Source organism: Petromyzon marinus, chromosome 68 (assembly GCF_048934315.1).
Source record: "Petromyzon marinus isolate PM22_M1 ecotype Great Lakes invasive population chromosome 68, UKy_Petmar_22M1.pri1.0, whole genome shotgun sequence".
Taxonomy (NCBI): Eukaryota; Metazoa; Chordata; class Hyperoartia; order Petromyzontiformes; family Petromyzontidae; genus Petromyzon; species Petromyzon marinus.
In genome coordinates, this window is record NC_133734.1 from 7,282,108 (window position 1) to 7,302,900 (window position 20,793).

General features: G+C 44.6%; 1 protein-coding gene across 1 annotated transcript in view; it reads right to left on the minus strand.

Moving 5' to 3' along the window:
* Positions 1-1,419: 1,419 nt before the first annotated feature.
* Positions 1,420-20,793, minus strand: part of LOC116957965 (zinc-binding protein A33-like) — a 161,194-nt gene continuing 141,820 nt past the window's right edge. Inside the window, exon 7 of the mRNA XM_076054938.1 lies at positions 1,420-1,970. Coding sequence (XP_075911053.1) covers positions 1,420-1,970 — 551 coding nt within the window. The remainder of the gene's footprint in view (positions 1,971-20,793) is intronic.

Genomic DNA, 20,793 nt, shown 5'->3' on the forward strand with positions numbered 1-20,793 from the left:
ATATTTTCTCATCGCACCAGGTACTCATTTGAGGCTGAGTCGACCTACGGGAGAACCAAGACCGATTCAGAAATTCGATATCAATGGTTTTAGTAAACCGGTACTGGGCATTCCCTAGGTCGACTCAGCCTCAAATGAGTACCTGGTGCAATGAGAAAATATCGCCAATGAGGAGACAAAGGCGGTCGGGCATGGTGCTGGCCACCCACCCCCTCATGTACCATTCCGGCCTTAATAGGTGCTCGCTAACAGCACTTGCCCCAACAGTCTGTTCAGGCTATACGAGGGATCTTTGTCTTTATATATTGTGTGTCTATGTAGCCTTAACAGACTGTTGGGGAAAGGGCTGTTCATAGAAAGTAGCAGCGCCTGTGAAGGCTGGCATTCTCGCACACGAGGGGATGGGTGGCCAGCACCAAAACAAAAATACACAGACAGACACAGTAACAAAGACACAGACACAGTAACAAAGACACAGACACAGTGATAAAGACACACACAGACAAAGACAAACAAACACAAAGTAACAAAGACACACACAGACAAAGGCATACACACCAACCCACTAACCCAAAGAAAATGATCCCCCGTGTAGCCTTAACAGACTGTAGGGGCAAGTGCTGTTTGCTAGTAGCACCTATGAAGGCCGGCACTGTGGCACACGAGGGTGTCGGTAACCAGCACCACGCCCGACCGCCTTTGTCTCCCCAGTGGCGATGTTTGCACATCGCAGCAGGCACTCATTTGAGGCTCAGTCGACCTGGGGGAGATCCAGGACCGATTCCGATAATCGTCACTGGTGTTGGTGAACCGGTCATACGCCTCCCCTAGGTCGACTCAGCCTGAAGTGTTTCTGGTACGGTGTGTAAACATCAACACTGGGGAGACAAAGGCGGCCGGGCGGGTTGTTGGCCACCCACCCCCTCGTGTGCTGTGCCGCCCCTCATAGGGGCCGTCCATAAATGACGTCACTCGATTTTGGACAATTTTTGACCCCCCCCCCCCTTCGTCACACGGCGTCACAAAAAGTCGAAACCCCCCCTCAAATATGACGTCACAAAGCTCTGTCCCCCCCCCCAAAAAAAAATGCTTCAAATCGCTTTAAACTATTGTCATTATAGTGCGTATTTAATGTGGCGCTGCACTCTGATGTTGTGGGAGACAACATTTATTAAAACGTTTATTTAATTAAAGTAGAACGTGTTGTCTTTATTTATTTAGAGTTGCGCATTTTGATGTGACGTCACATTTCTCAACCCCCCGCACCTCGTCACACATCGTCACAAATGTCTCATAGGTGCTCGTTAACAGCACTTGCCCCCAACAGTCTGTTAAGGCTGCACGGGGGAGATCTGCGTCTTTGTGTGCGTGAGTCTGTGCGTTGTGCCCGTTTCTCTGCGCTGCTCACACTCCGTGCCCTCAGGACGCACGACTCAGATCCAGAATCCTCACTGAGTCACCAACACCACCCAACACATACAGTGCGGGGTAGAGAGGTTGACTAAACGCGTGGTGAATGCAGTGCAGCAGCTCCATGGAGTCGGCGCGGTAAAACGACAGCAGCCCCGCCTCCCAGTGCAGGTGACACCCGACTCTCCGGGGAGGATCCCTCACCGGCACTGAGGTCCAGACACCACCATGACACACGTAGCAGCTGTTGTTATCTTTATATAAAACCCAGGATGAGTCGTTGTGTCCCAGCCTGCACTCTTTACCACTCCCTTTCCGTGCGATCGTCCCGTACGTGACTCCAACCTTACAGCCCCGCGTCGCACCCCCCACGTCCACCTCCCAGTAGTGCTGACCCGACGAGAAGCTCTCTGAGCACAGGGCTTGTTGATAGCCATTAAAGCGGTGTGGGTGATCGGGGCGACCCTGGGAGACAGCGGTCAGCGTCACCGTCCTGAGGTCCGAGGAAATCTGGAGTTTGTTGTGGGCCGAGTTTGGGTCCACAGCCGGTGAGCGTCCGTCTGCAGTAACGATAATCACAGTAGCCGTGGTAACAACAGCACCACTTCAGCAATATCACTCGTGCACTAACACGCACGTACACTACAATAGAGCAATTCATAATGAGCATTGTTACACAACGTTGTAGCGCGTAGCTAGCGGTGTGATGACATCTAACGGGCACTTTGTGAATCCGCTGCTAGATGAGGGCCTCCCTGCACCATGCGGGTCGTGGGGGATATTGACCATACTTCACCACGCCGGTCACCGTGCGTTGGCGAAGGCAGGCGAGAGCACAGAAGTACAGTACAACGGTGCGTTTGTCTGCACTGTCAGCTGCTGCCCGCCAAGTAGCCCCGCAGCCTGTAGCACAGTGGTTCTTAACCTGGGTTCGATCGAACCCCAGGGGTTCGGTGAGTCGATCTCAGGGGTTCGGCAGAGCCCCCGCCACGGAGGTCCGGACACACTTGAATTATTGTGTAAATTTGTGATGACACACACGGCCCGCTTGGCCATCACTGGCTGCAGATGATCATGCTACACTGCTTGGCCAATCAGCGCTGCGGGGAATTTAGTGCGTACTCAGTAGTCAACGTGTGACTGTTGTTGTCGTACGTCGTGTGATTTCTTTAATATTTTATCCATACTAACTATGTCGGGCAAAAGAAGAAAGTGGTCGGACGAATATGTACAACATGGATTCTCATGTATCACGGAACGTGATGGGAGTGAGCATCCTATCTGCATGATTTGCAACGCCAAGTTGAGCAACTCTAGTCTTGCACCGGCAAAACTAAAGGAACACTTCTTGAAGCTGCATGGAGACGGGGAATACAAGAACATAACACTTGCTGAATTCAGGGTGAAGAGAGCCAGATTCGATGAAAGGGCCACTCTGCCTGCTCTTGGATTTGTACCTGTTAACAAACCGATCCTGACAGCATCGTACGAAGTTGCTTACCTGATCGCAAAGCAGGGCAAGCCACACACCATTGGTGAAACACTTGTGAAACCAGCTGCATTAAAGATGGCGAATCTGATACTCGGAACAGCGGCCGAAGGTAAATTATCCCAAATTCCCCTTTCAAATGACACCGTCAGTGACAGAATAGAAGACATGAGTAAAGACATCTTGGCTCAAGTAGTCGCGGATCTGATTTCAAGCCCGGCAAAATTCAGCCTTCAACTCGACGAAACCACAGACGTTTCTGATCTAAGCCAGCTTGCTGTTTTTGTACGCTATGTGAAAGACGACATGATAAAAGAAGAGTTTTTATTTTGTAAGCCTCTTACAACAACAACGAAGGCAGCCGATGTGAAGAAGCTTGTGGATGACTTCTTCAGAGACAACAATCTTTCATGGGATATGGTTTCTGCAGTTTGTACGGACGGAGCTCCAGTCATGCTGGGAAGAAAGTCTGGTTTTGGTGCGCTAGTAAAGGCCGATGCACCACACATCATTGTGACGCATTGTATTCTGCACAGGCATGCGTTGGCAACAAAAACCTTACCTCCAAAAATGGCAGAAGTATTAAAAACTGTGGTGGAATGTGTGAACTATGTGCGAAAAGTGCTCTGAGGCACCGCATCTTCAGTGAGCTGTGTAAAGAAATGGGCTCTGAATTTGAGGTACTTCTGCTCCATTCTAATATTCGGTGGTTATCCCGGGGACAGGTGCTGAATCGTGTTTTTGCCATGCGTGTGGAATTAGCCCTGTTTTTGCAAGAGCACCAACACTGCCATGCAGATTGCTTCAAAAATCCTGAGTTCATTCTCATTTTAGCGTACATGGCTGATATATTCGCAGCTCTCAATCATCTCAATCAGCAGATGCAGGGTGGTGGAGTCAATATCATGGAAGCGGAAGAACACCTGAAGGCTTTTCAAAAAAAGCTACCGTTATGGAAACGACGAACAGAGAACAATAACTTCGCAAACTTCCCGCTTCTGGACGACTGTGCAAGTAAGATCGAAGATGTGTCTGGAATCGGAGATATTTCTGTATCCACGGAACTGAAGCAAACAATTGCCACGCACTTAGATGAGCCTACAAGAGAGTCATATCCAGCATGGGTGAGACAGCCGTTCACGTTTGCTGTTGAAACAGCAGATGTCAATGATGAATTCCTCGACGAAATCATTGAAATTCAGCAGAGCCAGGTTCAACAGCAACTCTTCAGAACAACAACGCTCTCAACGTTTTGGTGTCGACAAATGAACAAGTATCCAGTTATTGCTAAGAAAGCCCTGGATTTTTTTATACCATTTGTTACAACATATCTTTGTGAGCAATCCTTTTCGAGGATGCTGGACATAAAAACGAAGAAAAGGAACAGACTTTGCTGTGAAAATGACATGAGAGTGGCACTTGCCAAGGTGAAGCCACGCATATCTGAACTGATCTCTCAAAGGCAACAGCAGAAGTCACATTGATTTCCAGGTATGTAATTTGTTGTGAGTTTATGCATTGTGTTGGTTTTATTCTTTGAACAAGGTAATGTTCATGCACGGCTCATTTTGTGTACCAGTAAAAAACATATCTATGTCTTGAATTTGAAAAAAATCACATTTTATTTTTCACTAAAGAGGGGTTCGGTGAATGCGCATATGAAACTGGTGGGGTTCGGTACCTCCAACAAGGTTAAGAACCACTGCTGTAGCACCTGTTAGGCAGGGTGGTGACTGCCCCACCACGTGACCCCGCAGCCTGTAGCACCTGCTAGGCAGGGTGGTGACTGCCCCACCACGTGACCCCGCAGCCTGTAGCACCTGATAGGCAGGGTGGTGACTGCCCCACCACGTGACCCCGCAGCCTGTAGCACCTGATAAGCAGGGTGGTGACTGTCCCACCACGTGACCCCGCAGCCTGTAGCACCTGCTAGGCAGGGTGGTGACTGCCCCACCACGTGACCCCGCAGCCTGTAGCACCTGCTAGGCAGGGTGGTGACTGCCCCACCACGTGACCCCGCAGCCTGTAGCACCTGATAGGCAGGGTGGTGACTGCCCCACCACGTGACCCCGCAGCCTGTAGCACCTGCTAGGCAGGGTGGTGACTGCCCCACCACGTGACCCCGCAGCCTGTAACACCTGCTAGGCAGGGTGGTGACTGCTCCACCACGTGACCCCGCAGCTTGTAGCACCTGCTAGGCAGGGTGGTGACTGCCCCACCACGTGACCCCGCAGCCTGTAGCACCTGCTAGGCAGGGTGGTGGTGGCTGCCCGTGCGGGGCTTTGCGAGGTGCCAGGAGGTGGGGCGATCTGTCCGCTAGGGCTGCACGATTTGTGGAGAATCTCTAATTGCGATTTTTTTCTGATATTGCGATTTGATTTGCGATTAAAAAAATGGAAATCAAGCTTCAGTTCGATATTCATTGTGTAATAGATTTAAAACACGTGATGGAGCATTACCACGTGATACCATCACGATATGAAGTGCTCTTTCTATTCTGACGCAAGGATAAGAACTTTAAAGATATGAATTGTTTCCAACGTGTATTTATTAAAATGTTTTAATTTAAAAAGAACAATCACACATATAACAATTGTTAAGTTAAATAAACAAAGTTAGAATCATAAAGCACAACAAATTCCAATTAGAAACTGACAGGACTTTTCAAATCGCAAAAAATCGCAGCCTTTGCGATTTAGTAATCGAATTGTTTCAAATTACGATTTCGATTTGAAATCGATTAATCGTTCAGCCCTACTGTGCGGTAGTGCCCGTGGGAGGCAGTGGATCACAGCAGCAGCAGCAGCAGCGTGGATATAAACATCGCCATAGCGTCTCTGTGTGTGTACAACAAACACAAACATCTCCCTTGTGTCACCTTTCACAGACTGTAGGAGCAAGTGCTGTTGGTGAGCACCTGTGAAGGCCGGCACACGAGGTGGGTGTGATAGTGTAGTGATGTACACTGTGTGTGATAGTGTAGTGATGTACACTGTGTGTGTGATAGTGTAGTGATGTATACTCGTGTGTGTGTGTGATAGTGTGGTGATGTACACTCGTGTGTTTTTGTGTGTGATAGTGTAGTGATGCGCACTCGTGTGTGTGATAGTGTAGTGATGTACACTGTGTGTGTGATAGTGTAGTGATGTACACTCGTGTGTGTGATAGTGTAGTGATGTACACTCGTGTGTGTGATGGTGTAGTGATGTACACGTGTGTGTGTGTGATGGTGTAGTGATGTACACTCGTGTGTGTGTGATGGTGTAGTGATGTACACTCTGTGTGTGTGTGTGATAGTGTAGTGATGTACACTCGTGTGTGTGTGATAGTGTAGTGATGTACACTCGTGTGTGTGATAGTGTAGTGATGTACACTGTGTGTGTGATAGTGTAGTGATGTACACTCGTGTGTGTGATAGTGTAGTGATGTACACTGTGTGTGTGATAGTGTAGTGATGTACACTCTGTGTATGATAGTGTAGTGATGTACATTGTGTGTGTGTGATTGTGTAGTGATGTACACTGTGTGTGTGTGATAGTGTCGTGATGTACACTCGTGTGTGTGTGATATTGTAGTGATGTACACTCGTGTGTGTGTGTGTGATAGTGTAGTGATGTACACTCGTATTTGTGATAGTGTAGTGATGTACACTGTGTGTGTGATAGTGTAGTGATGTACACTCGTGTGTGTGATAGTGTAGTGATGTACACTGTGCGTGATAGTGTAGTGATGTACACTCTGTGTGTGTGTGATAGTGTAGTGATGTACACTGTGTGTGATAGTGTAGTGATGTACACTGTGTGTGTGATAGTGTAGTGATGTATACTCGTGTGTGTGTGTGATAGTGTAGTGATGTACACTCGTGTGTTTTTGTGTGTGATAGTGTAGTGATGCGCACTCGTGTGTGTGAGTGTAGTGATGTACACTGTGTGTGTGATAGTGTAGTGATGTACACTCGTGTGTGTGATAGTGTAGTGATGTACACTCGTGTGTGTGATGGTGTAGTGATGCACACGTGTGTGTGTGTGATGGTGTAGTGATGTACACTCGTGTGTGTGTGATGGTGTAGTGATGTACACTCTGTGTGTGTGTGTGATAGTGTAGTGATGTACACTCGTGTGTGTGTGATAGTGTAGTGATGTACACTCGTGTGTGTGATAGTGTAGTGATGTACACTGTGTGTGTGATAGTGTAGTGATGTACACTCGTGTGTGTGATAGTGTAGTGATGTACACTGTGTGTGTGATAGTGTAGTGATGTACACTCTGTGTATGATAGTGTAGTGATGTACATTGTGTGTGTGTGATTGTGTAGTGATGTACACTGTGTGTGTGTGATAGTGTCGTGATGTACACTCGTGTGTGTGTGATATTGTAGTGATGTACACTCGTGTGTGTGTGTGTGATAGTGTAGTGATGTACACTCGTATTTGTGATAGTGTAGTGATGTACACTGTGTGTGTGATAGTGTAGTGATGTAAGCTCGTGTGTGTGATAGTGTAGTGATGTACACTGTGCGTGATAGTGTAGTGATGTACACTCTGTGTGTGTGTGATAGTGTAGTGATGTACACTCTGTGTGTGATAGTGAAGTGATGTACACTGTGTGTGTGATAGTGTAGTGATGTACACTGTGTGTGTGATAGTGTAGTGATGTACACTGTGTGTGATAGTGTAGTGATGTACATTGTGTGTGTGTGATAGTGTAGTGGTGTACACTTGTGTGTGTGTGTGTGATAGTGTAGTGATGCACACTCGTGTGTGTATGATAGTGTAGTGATGTACACTGTGTGTGTGTGATAGTGTAGTGATGTACACTCGTGTGTGTGTGTGATAGTGTAGTGATGTACACTCGTGTGTGTGATGGTGTAGTGATGTACACGTGTGTGTGTGTGTCATGGTGTAGTGATGTACACTCGTGTGTGTGTGTGATGGTGTAGTGATGTACACTCTGTGTGTGTGTGATAGTGTAGTGATGTACACTCGTGTGTGTGTGATAGTGTAGTGATGTACACTCGTGTGTGTGATAGTGTAGTGATGTACACTGTGTGTGTGATAGTGTAGTGATGTACACTCGTGTGTGTGATAGTGTAGTGATGTACAATGTGTGTGTGATAGTGTAGTGATGTACACTCTGTGTATGATAGTGTAGTGATGTACACTGTGTGTGTGTGTGTGATAGTGTAGTGATGTACACTGTGTGTGTGTGATAGTGTCGTGATGTACACTCGTGTGTATGTGATAGTGTGGTGATGTCCACTCGTGTGTGTGTGTGTGATAGTGTAGTGATGTACACTCGTGTTTGTGATAGTGTAGTGATGTACACTCGTGTTTGTGATAGTGTAGTGATGTACACTGTGTGTGTGTGATAGTGTAGTGATGTACACTCGTGTGTGTGATAGTGTAGTGATGTACACTGTGCGTGATAGTGTAGTGATGTACACTCTGTGTGTGTGATAGTGTAGTGATGTACACTCTGTGTGTGATAGTGAAGTGATGTACACTGTGTGTGTGATAGTATAGTGATGTACACTGTGTGTGTGATAGTGTAGTGATGTACACTGTATGTGATAGTGTAGTGATGTACATTGTGTGTGTGTGATAGTGTAGTGGTGTACACTTGTGTGTGTGTGTGTGATAGTGTAGTGATGCACACTCGTGTGTGTATGATAGTGTAGTGATGTACACTGTGTGTGTGTGATAGTGTAGTGATGCACACTCGTGTGTGTATGATAGTGTAGTGATGTACACTGTGTGTGATAGTGTAGTGATGTACACTCGTGTGTGTGTGTGATAGTGTAGTGATGTACACTGTGTGTGTGATAGTGCAGCGATGTACACTCGTGTGTGTGATAGTGTAGCGATGTACACTCGTGTGTGTGTTAGTGTAGTGATGTACACTCGTGTGTGTGTGATAGTGTAGTGATGTACACTCGTGTGTGTGTTAGTGTAGTGATGTACACTCGTGTGTGTGTGATAGTGTAGTGATGTACACTTGTGTGTGTGTGATAGTGTAGTGATGTATACTCGTGTGTGTGTGATAGTGTAGTGATGTACACTGTGTGTGTGATAGTGTAGTGATGTACACTCGTGTGTGTGTGATAGTGTAGTGATGTACACTCGTGTGTGTGATAGTGTAGTGATGTACACTGTGTGTGTGATAGTGTAGTGATGTACACTCGTGTGTGTGATAGTGTAGTGATGTACACTGTGTGTGTGATAGTGTAGTGATGTACACTCTGTGTATGATAGTGTAGTGATGTACATTGTGTGTGTGTGTGATTGTGTAGTGATGTACACTGTGTGTGTGTGATAGTGTCGTGATGTACACTCGTGTGTGTGTGATAGTGTAGTGATGTACACTCGTGTGTGTGTGTGATAGTGTAGTGATGTACACTCGTATTTGTGATAGTGTAGTGATGTACACTGTGTGTGTGATAGTGTAGTGATGTACACTCGTGTGTGTGATAGTGTAGTGATGTACACTGTGCGTGATAGTGTAGTGATGTACACTCTGTGTGTGTGATAGTGTAGTGATGTACACTCTGTTTGTGATAGTAAAGTGATGTACACTGTGTGTGTGATAGTGTAGTGATGTACACTGTGTGTGTGATAGTGTAGTGATGTACACTGTGTGATAGTGTAGTGATGTACATTGTGTGTGTGTGATAGTGTAGTGGTGTACACTTGTGTGTGTGTGTGATAGTGTAGTGATGCACACTCGTGTGTGTATGATAGTGTAGTGATGTACACTGTGTGTGTGATAGTGTAGTGATGTACACTCGTGTGTGTGTGTGATAGTGTAGTGATGTACACTCGTGTGTGTGATGGTGTAGTGATGTACACGTGTGTGTGTGTGATGGTGTAGTGATGTACACTCGTGTGTGTGTGTGATGGTGTAGTGATGTACACTCTGTGTGTGTGTGATAGTGTAGTGATGTACACTCGTGTGTGTGTGATAGTGTAGTGATGTACACTCGTGTGTGTGATAGTGTAGTGATGTACACTGTGTGTGTGATAGTGTAGTGATGTACACTCGTGTGTGTGATAGTGTAGTGATGTACACTGTGTGTGTGATAGTGTAGTGATGTACACTCTGTGTATGATAGTGTAGTGATGTACACTGTGTGTGTGATAGTGTAGTGATGTACACTGTGTGTGTGATAGTGTCGTGATGTACACTCGTGTGTGTGTGATAGTGTAGTGATGTACACTCGTGTGTGTGTGTGTCTGATAGTGTAGTGATGTACACTCGTGTTTGTGATAGTGTAGTGATGTACACTGTGTGTGTGATAGTGTAGTGATGTACACTCGTGTGTGTGATAGTGTAGTGATGTACACTGTGCGTGATAGTGTAGTGATGTACACTCTATGTGTGTGTGATAGTGTAGTGATGTACACTCTGTGTGTGATAGTGAAGTGATGTACACTGTGTGTGTGATAGTGTAGCGATGTAAACTGTGTGTGTGATAGTGTAGTGATGTACACTGTGTGTGATAGTGTAGTGATGTACATTGTGTGTGTGTGATAGTGTAGTGGTGTACACTTGTGTGTGTGTGTGTGATAGTGTAGTGATGCACACTCGTGTGTGTATGATAGTGTAGTGATGTACACTGTGTGTGATAGTGTAGTGATGTACACTCGTGTGTGTGTGATAGTGTAGTGATGTACACTGTGTGTGTGATAGTGCAGCGATGTACACTCGTGTGTGTGATAGTGTAGCGATGTACACTCGTGTGTGTGTTAGTGTAGTGATGTACACTCGTGTGTGTGTGATAGTGTAGTGATGTACACTTGTGTGTGTGTGATAGTGTAGTGATGTATACTCGTGTGTGTGTGATAGTGTAGTGATGTACACTGTTTGTGATAGTGTAGTGATGTACACTCGTGTGTGTGTGAGTGTTGTGATGTACACTGGTGTGTGTGTGTGATAGTGTAGTGATGTACACTGTGTGAGATAGTGTAAAGATGTACACTGTGTGTGTGTGATAGTGTAGTGATGTACACTGTGTGTGTGATAGTGTAGTGATGTACACTGTGGGTGTGTGTGTGATAGTGTAGTGATGTACACTCTGTGTGTGTGATAGTGTAGTGATGTACACTCTATGTGTGTGTGATATAGTGTAGTGATGTACACTGTGTGTGTGTGAGATAGTGTAGTGATGTACACTCGTGTGTGTGAAGGTGTAGTGATGTACACTCGTGTGTGTGTGTGTGATAGTGTAGTGATGATGTACACTGGTGTTTGTGTGTGATAGTGTAGTGATGTACACTGTGTGTGTTTGTGTGAGATAGTGTAGTGATGTACACTCGTGTGTGTGAAGGTGTAGTGATGTACACTCGTGTGTGTGTGTGATAGTGTAGTGATGATGTACACTGGTGTGTGTGTGTGATAGTGTAGTGATGTACACTCGTGTGTGTGTGATAGTGTAGTGATGTACACTCGTGTGTGTGATAGTGTAGTGATGTACACTGTGTGTGTGATAGTGTAGTGATGTACACTGTGTGTGTGATAGTGTAGTGATGTACACTCGTGTGTGTGATAGTGTAGTGATGTACACTGTGCGTGATAGTGTAGTGATGTACACTCTATGTGTGTGATAGTGTAGTGATGTACACTCTGTGTGTGATAGTGAAGTGATGTACACTGTGTGTGTGATAGTGTAGTGATGTACACTGTGTGTGTGATAGTGTAGTGATGTACACTGTATGTGATAGTGTAGTGATGTACATTGTGTGTGTGTGATAGTGTAGTGGTGTACACTTGTGTGTGTGTGTGTGATAGTGTAGTGATGCACACTCGTGTGTGTATGATAGTGTAGTGATGTACACTGTGTGTGTGTGATAGTGTAGTAATGCACACTCGTGTGTGTATGATAGTGTAGTGATGTACACTGTGTGTGATAGTGTAGTGATGTACACTCGTGTGTGTGTGTGATAGTGTAGTGATGTACACTGTGTGTGTGATAGTGCAGCGATGTACACTCGTGTGTGTGTTAGTGTAGTGATGTACACTCGTGTGTGTGTGTGATAGTGTAGTGATGTACACTGTGTGTGTGATAGTGTAGCGATGTACACTCGTGTGTGTGTTAGTGTAGTGATGTACACTCGTGTGTGTGTGATAGTGTAGTGATGTACACTCGTGTGTGTGTTAGTGTAGTGATGTACACTCGTGTGTGTGTGATAGTGTAGTGATGTACACTTGTGTGTGTGTGATAGTGTAGTGATGTATACTCGTGTGTGTGTGATAGTGTAGTGATGTACACTGTGTGTGTGATAGTGTAGTGATGTACACTGTGTGTGTGATAGTGTAGTGATGTACACTCGTGTGTGTGTGATAGTGTAGTGATGTACACTCGTGTGTGTGATAGTGTAGTGATGTACACTGTGTGTGTGATAGTGTCGTGATGTACACTCGTGTGTGTGATAGTGTAGTGATGTACACTGTGTGTGTGATAGTGTAGTGATGTACACTCTGTGTATGATAGTGTAGTGATGTACATTGTGTGTGTGTGTGATTGTGTAGTGATGTACACTGTGTGTGTGTGTGTGATAGTGTCGTGATGTACACTCGTGTGTGTGTGATAGTGTAGTGATGTACACTCGTGTGTGTGTGTGTGTGTGATAGTGTAGTGATGTACACTCGTATTTGTGATAGTGTAGTGATGTACACTGTGTGTGTGATAGTGTAGTGATGTACACTCGTGTGTGTGATAGTGTAGTGATGTACACTGTGCGTGATAGTGTAGTGATGTACACTCTGTGTGTGTGATAGTGTAGTGATGTACACTCTGTTTGTGATAGTGAAGTGATGTACACTGTGTGTGTGATAGTGTAGTGATGTACACTGTGTGTGTGATAGTGTAGTGATGTACACTGTGTGATAGTGTAGTGATGTACATTGTGTGTGTGTGATAGTGTAGTGGTGTACACTTGTGTGTGTGTGTGATAGTGTAGTGATGCACACTCGTGTGTGTATGATAGTGTAGTGATGTACACTGTGTGTGTGATAGTGTAGTGATGTACACTCGTGTGTGTGTGTGATAGTGTAGTGATGTACATTCGTGTGTGTGATGGTGTAGTGATGTACACGTGTGTGTGTGTGATGGTGTAGTGATGTACACTCGTGTGTGTGTGTATGATGGTGTAGTGATGTACACTCTGTGTGTGTGTGTGATAGTGTAGTGATGTACACTCGTGTGTGTGTGATAGTGTAGTGATGTACACTCGTGTGTGTGTGATAGTGTAGTGATGTACACTGTGTGTGTGATAGTGTAGTGATGTACACTCGTGTGTGTGATAGTGTAGTGATGTACACTGTGTGTGTGATAGTGTAGTGATGTACACTCTGTGTATGATAGTGTAGTGATGTACACTGTGTGTGTGATAGTGTAGTGATGTACACTGTGTGTGTGATAGTGTCGTGATGTACACTCGTGTGTGTGTGATAGTGTAGTGATGTACACTCGTGTGTGTGTGTGTGTGATAGTGTAGTGATGTACACTCGTGTTTGTGATAGTGTAGTGATGTACACTGTGTGTGTGATAGTGTAGTGATGTACACTCGTGTGTGTGATAGTGTAGTGATGTACACTGTGCGTGATAGTGTAGTGATGTACACTCTATGTGTGTGTGATAGTGTAGTGATGTACACTCTGTGTGTGATAGTGAAGTGATGTACACTGTGTGTGTGATAGTGTAGTGATGTACACTGTGTGTGTGATAGTGTAGTGATGTACACTGTGTGTGATAGTGTAGTGATGTACATTGTGTGTGTGTGATAGTGTAGTGGTGTACACTTGTGTGTGTGTGTGTGATAGTGTAGTGATGCACACTCGTGTGTGTATGATAGTGTAGTGATGTACACTGTGTGTGATAGTGTAGTGATGTACACTCGTGTGTGTGTGATAGTGTAGTGATGTACACTGTGTGTGTGATAGTGCAGCGATGTACACTCGTGTGTGTGATAGTGTAGCGATGTACACTCGTGTGTGTGTTAGTGTAGTGATGTACACTCGTGTGTGTGTGATAGTGTAGTGATGTACACTTGTGTGTGTGTGATAGTGTAGTGATGTATACTCGTGTGTGTGTGATGGTGTAGTGATGTACACTGTTTGTGATAGTGTAGTGATGTACACTCGTGTGTGTGTGAGTGTTGTGATGTACACTGGTGTGTGTGTGTGATAGTGTAGTGATGTACACTGTGTGAGATAGTGTAAAGATGTACACTGTGTGTGTGTGATAGTGTAGTGATGTATACTGTGTGTGTGATAGTGTAGTGATGTACACTGTGGGTGTGTGTGTGATAGTGTAGTGATGTACACTCTGTGTGTGTGATAGTGTAGTGATGTACACTCTATGTGTGTGTGATATAGTGTAGTGATGTACACTGTGTGTGTGTGAGATAGTGTAGTGATGTACACTCGTGTGTGTGAAGGTGTAGTGATGTACACTCGTGTGTGTGTGTGTGATAGTGTAGTGATGATGTACACTGGTGTTTGTGTGTGATAGTGTAGTGATGTACACTGTGTGTGTTTGTGTGAGATAGTGTAGTGATGTACACTCGTGTGTGTGAAGGTGTAGTGATGTACACTCGTGTGTGTGTGTTATAGTGTAGTGATGATGTACACTGGTGTGTGTGTGTGATAGTGTAGTGATGTACACTCGTGTGTGTGTGATAGTGTAGTGATGTACACTCGTGTAAGTGATAGTGTAGTGATGTACACTGTGTGTGTGATAGTGTAGTGATGTACACTCGTGTGTGTGATAGTGTAGTGATGTACACTGTGCGTGATAGTGTAGTGATGTACACTCTATGTGTGTGATAGTGTAGTGATGTACACTCTGTGTGTGATAGTGAAGTGATGTACACTGTGTGTGTGATAGTGTAGTGATGTACACTGTGTGTGTGATAGTGTAGTGATGTACACTGTATGTGATAGTGTAGTGATGTACATTGTGTGTGTGTGATAGTGTAGTGGTGTACACTTGTGTGTGTGTGTGTGATAGTGTAGTGATGCACACTCGTGTGTGTATGATAGTGTAGTGATGTACACTGTGTGTGTGTGATAGTGTAGTGATGCACACTCGTGTGTGTATGATAGTGTAGTGATGTACACTGTGTGTGATAGTGTAGTGATGTACACTCGTGTGTGTGTGTGATAGTGTAGTGATGTACACTGTGTGTGTGATAGTGCAGCGATGTACACTCGTGTGTGTGATAGTGTAGCGATGTACACTCGTGTGTGTGTTAGTGTAGTGATGTACACTCGTGTGTGTGTGATAGTGTAGTGATGTACACTCGTGTGTGTGTTAGTGTAGTGATGTACACTCGTGTGTGTGTGATAGTGTAGTGATGTACACTTGTGTGTGTGTGATAGTGTAGTGATGTATACTCGTGTGTGTGTGATAGTGTAGTGATGTACACTGTGTGTGTGATAGTGTAGTGATGTACACTCGTGTGTGTGTGATAGTGTAGTGATGTACACTCGTGTGTGTGATAGTGTAGTGATGTACACTGTGTGTGTGATAGTGTAGTGATGTACACTCGTGTGTGTGATAGTGTAGTGATGTACACTGTGTGTGTGATAGTGTAGTGATGTACACTCTGTGTATGATAGTGTAGTGATGTACATTGTGTGTGTGTGTGATTGTGCAGTGATGTACACTGTGTGTGTGTGTGATAGTGTCGTGATGTACACTCGTGTGTGTGCGATAGTGTAGTGATGTACACTCGTGTGTGTGTGTGTGATAGTGTAGTGATGTACACTCGTATTTGTGATAGTGTAGTGATGTACACTGTGTGTGTGATAGTGTAGTGATGTACACTCGTGTGTGTGATAGTGTAGTGATGTACACTGTGCGTGATAGTGTAGTGATGTACACTCTGTGTGTGTGATAGTGTAGTGATGTACACTCTGTTTGTGATAGTGAAGTGATGTACACTGTGTGTGTGATAGTGTAGTGATGTACACTGTGTGTGTGATAGTGTAGTGATGTACACTGTGTGATAGTGTAGTGATGTACATTGTGTGTGTGTGATAGTGTAGTGGTGTACACTTGTGTGTGTGTGTGTGATAGTGTAGTGATGCACACTCGTGTGTGTATGATAGTGTAGTGATGCACACTGTGTGTGTGATAGTGTAGTGATGTACACTCGTGTGTGTGTGTGATAGTGTAGTGATGTACACTCGTGTGTGTGATGGTGTAGTGATGTACACGTGTGTGTGTGTGATGGTGTAGTGATGTACACTCGTGTGTGTGTGTGTGATGGTGTAGTGATGTACACTCTGTGTGTGTGTGTGATAGTGTAGTGATGTACACTCGTGTGTGTGTGATAGTGTAGTGATGTACACTCGTGTGTGTGATAGTGTAGTGATGTACACTGTGTGTGTGATAGTGTAGTGATGTACACTCGTGTGTGTGATAGTGTAGTGATGTACACTGTGTGTGTGATAGTGTAGTGATGTACACTCTGTGTATGATAGTGTAGTGATGTACACTGTGGGTGTGATAGTGTAGTGATGTACACTGTGTGTGTGATAGTGTCGTGATGTACACTCGTGTGTGTGTGATAGTGTAGTGATGTACACTCGTGTGTGTGTGTGTGTGATAGTGTAGTGATGTACACTCGTGTGTGTGATAGTGTCGTGATGTACACTCGTGTGTGTGTGATAGTGTAGTGATGTACACTCGTGTGTGTGTGTGTGTGATAGTGTAGTGATGTACACTCGTGTTTGTGATAGTGTAGTGATGTACACTGTGTGTGTGATAGTGTAGTGATGTACACTCGTGTGTGTGATAGTGTAGTGATGTACACTGTGCGTGATAGTGTAGTGATGTACACTCTATGTGTGTGTGATAGTGTAGTGATGTACACTCTGTGTGTGATAGTGAAGTGATGTACACTGTGTGTGTGATAGTGTAGTGATGTACACTGTGTGTGTGATAGTGTAGTGATGTACACTGTGTGTGATAGTGTAGTGATGTACATTGTGTGTGTGTGATAGTTTAGTGGTGTACACTTGTGTGTGTGTGTGTGATAGTGTAGTGATGCACACTCGTGTGTGTATGATAGTGTAGTGATGTACACTGTGTGTGATAGTGTAGTGATGTACACTCGTGTGTGTGTGATAGTGTAGTGATGTACACTGTGTGTGTGATAGTGCAGCGATGTACACTCGTGTGTGTGATAGTGTAGCGATGTACACTCGTGTGTGTGTTAGTGTAGTGATGTACACTCGTGTGTGTGTGATAGTGTAGTGATGTACACTTGTGTGTGTGTGATAGTGTAGTGATGTATACTCGTGTGTGTGTGATAGTGTAGTGATGTACACTGTGTGTGATAGTGTAGTGATGTACACTCGTGTGTGTGTGAGTGTTGTGATGTACACTGGTGTGTGTGTGTGATAGTGTAGTGATGTACACTGTGTGAGATAGTGTAAAGATGTACACTGTGTGTGTGTGATAGTGTAGTGATGTACACTGTGTGTGTGATAGTGTAGTGATGTACACTGTGGGTGTGTGTGTGATAGTGTAGTGATGTATACTCTGTGTGTGTGATAGTGTAGTGATGTACACTCTATGTGTGTGTGATATAGTGTAGTGATGTACACTGTGTGTGTGTGAGATAGTGTAGTGATGTACACTCGTGTGTGTGAAGGTGTAGTGATGTACACTCGTGTGTGTGTGTGTGATAGTGTAGTGATGATGTACACTGGTGTTTGTGTGTGATAGTGTTGTGATGTACACTGTGTGTGTTTGTGTGAGATAGTGTAGTGATGTACACTCGTGTGTGTGAAGGTGTAGTGATGTACACTCGTGTGTGTGTGTGATAGTGTAGTGATGATGTACACTGGTGTGTGTGTGTGATAGTGTAGTGATGTACACTCGTGTGTGTGTGATAGTGTAGTGATGTACACTCGTGTGTGTGATAGTGTAGTGATGTACACTCGTGTGTGTGAAGGTGTAGTGATGTACACTCGTGTGTGTGTGATGGTGTAGTGATGTACACTCTGTGTGTGTGATGGTGTAGTGATGTACACTCGTGTGTGTGTGTGTGATAGTGTAGTGATGTACACTGTGTGTGTGATAGTTTAGTGATGTACACTCGTGTGTGTGTGATAGTGTAGTGATGCACACTCATGTGTGTGTGATAGTGTAGTGATGTACACTGTGTGTGTGATAGTGTAGTGATGTATACTCGTGTATGTGTGTGTGTGATAGTGTAGTGATGTACACTCGTGTGTGTTTGTGTGATAGTGTAGTGATGCGCACTCGTGTGTGTGTGTGTGTGTGATAGTGTAGTGATGTACACTGTGTGTGTGATAGTGTAGTGATGTACACTCGTGTGTGTGTGTGATAGTGTAGTGATGTACACTCGTGTGTGTGTGTGATAGTGTAGTGATGTACACTCGTGTGTGTGAAGGTGTAGTGATGTACACTCGTGTGTGTGTGATGGTGTAGTGATGTACACTCTGTGTGTGTGATGGTGTAGTGATGTACACTCGTGTGTGTGTGTGTGTGATAGTGTAGTGATGTACACTATGTGTGTGATAGTGTAGTGATGTACACTCGTGTGTGTGTGATAGTGTAGTGATGCACTCTCATGTGTGTGTGATAGTGTAGTGTGTACACTGTGTGTGTGATAGTGTAGTCATGTACACTGTGTGTGTGATAGTGTAGTGATGTACACTCGTGTGTGTTTGTGTGTGATAGTGTAGTGATGCGCACTCGTTTGTGTGTGTGTGATAGTGTAGTGATGCACACTCGTGTGTGTGTGTGATAGTGTAGTGATGTACACTGTGTGTGTGATAGTGTAGTGATGTACACTCGTGTGTGTGATAGTGTAATGATGTACACTCGTGTGTGTGTGTGTGATAATGTCGTGATGCACACTCGTGTGTGTGTGTGATAGTGTAGTGATGTGCACTGTGTGTGATAGTGTAGTGATGTACACTGTTTGTGTGATAGTGTAGTGATGTATACTCGTGTGTGTGCGTGATAGTGTAGTGATGTACACTCGTGTGTGTGTGATAGTGTAGTGATGCACACTCGTGTGTGTGTGATAGTGTAGTGATGTACACTGTGTGTGTGATAGTGTAGTGATGTACACTCGTGTGTGTGATAGTGTAGTGATGTACACTGTGCGTGATAGTGTAGTGATGTACACTCTATGTGTGTGTGATAGTGTAGTGATGTACACTCTGTGTGTGACAGTGAAGTGATGTACACTGTGTGTGTGATAGTGTAGTGATGTACACTGTGTGTGTGATAGTGTAGTGATGTACACTGTGTGTGATAGTGTAGTGATGTACATTGTGTGTGTGTGATAGTGTAGTGGTGTACACTTGTGTGTGTGTGTGATAGTGTAGTGATGCACACTCGTGTGTGTATGATAGTGTAGTGATGTACACTGTGTGTGATAGTGTAGTGATGTACACTCCTGTGTGTGTGTGATAGTGTAGTGATGTACACTGTGTGTGTGATAGTGCAGCGATGTACACTCGTGTGTGTGATAGTGTAGCGATGTACACTCGTGTGTGTGTTAGTGTAGTGATGTACACTCGTGTGTGTGTGATAGTGTAGTGATGTACACTTGTGTGTGTGATAGTGTAGTGATGTATACTCGTGTGTGTGTGATAGTGTAGTGATGTGCACTGTGTGTGTGATAGTGTAGTGATGTACACTCGTGTGTGTGTGAGTGTTGTGATGTACACTGGTGTGTGTGTGTGTGATAGTGTAGTGATGTACACTGTGTGAGATAGTGTAAAGATGTACACTGTGTGTGTGTGATAGTGTAGTGATGTACACTGTGTGTGTGATAGTGTAGTGATGTACACTGTGGGTGTGTGTGTGTGATAGTGTAGTGATGTACACTCTGTGTGTGTGATAGTGTAGTGATGTACACTCTATGTGTGTGTGATATAGTGTAGTGATGTACACTGTGTGTGTGAGATAGTGTAGTGATGTACACTCGTGTGTGTGAAGGTGTAGTGATGTACACTCGTGTGTGTGTGTGTGATAGTGTAGTGATGATGTACACTGGTGTTTGTGTGTGATAGTGTAGTGATGTACACTCGTGTGTGTGTGATAGTGTAGTGATGTACACTCGTGTGTGTGAAGGTGTAGTGATGTACACTCGTGTGTGTGTGTGATAGTGTAGTGATGATGTACACTGGTGTGTGTGTGTGATAGTGTAGTGATGTACACTGTGTGTGTTTGTGTGAGATAGTGTAGTGATGTACACTCGTGTGTGTGAAGGTGTAGTGATGTACACTCGTGTTTGTGTGTGATAGTGTAGTGATGATGTACACTGGTGTGTGTGTGTGATAGTGTAGTGATGTACACTCGTGTGTGTGTGATAGTGTAGTGATGTACACTCGTGTGTGTGATAGTGTAGTGATGTACACTCGTGTGTGTGAAGGTGTAGTGATGTACACTCGTGTGTGTGTGATAGTGTAGTGATGTATACTCGTGTGTGTGTGTGATAGTGTAGTGATGTACACTCGTGTGTGTGTGTGATAGTGTAGTGATGTACACTGTGTGTGTGATAGTTTAGTGATGTACACTCGTGTGTGTGTGATAGTGTAGTGATGCACACTCATGTGTGTGTGATAGTGTAGTGATGTACACTGTGTGTGTGATAGTGTAGTGATGTACACTGTGTGTGTGATAGTGTAGTGATGTATACTCGTGTGTGTGTGTGTGTGTGATAGTGTAGTGATGTACACTCGTGTGTGTTTGTGTGTGATAGTGTAGTGATGCGCACTCGTGTGTGTGTGTGTGATAGTGTAGTGATGTACACTGTGTGTGTGATAGTGTAGTGATGTACACTCGTGTGTGTGTGTGATAGTGTAGTGATGTACACTCGTGTGTGTGTGTGATAGTGTAGTGAT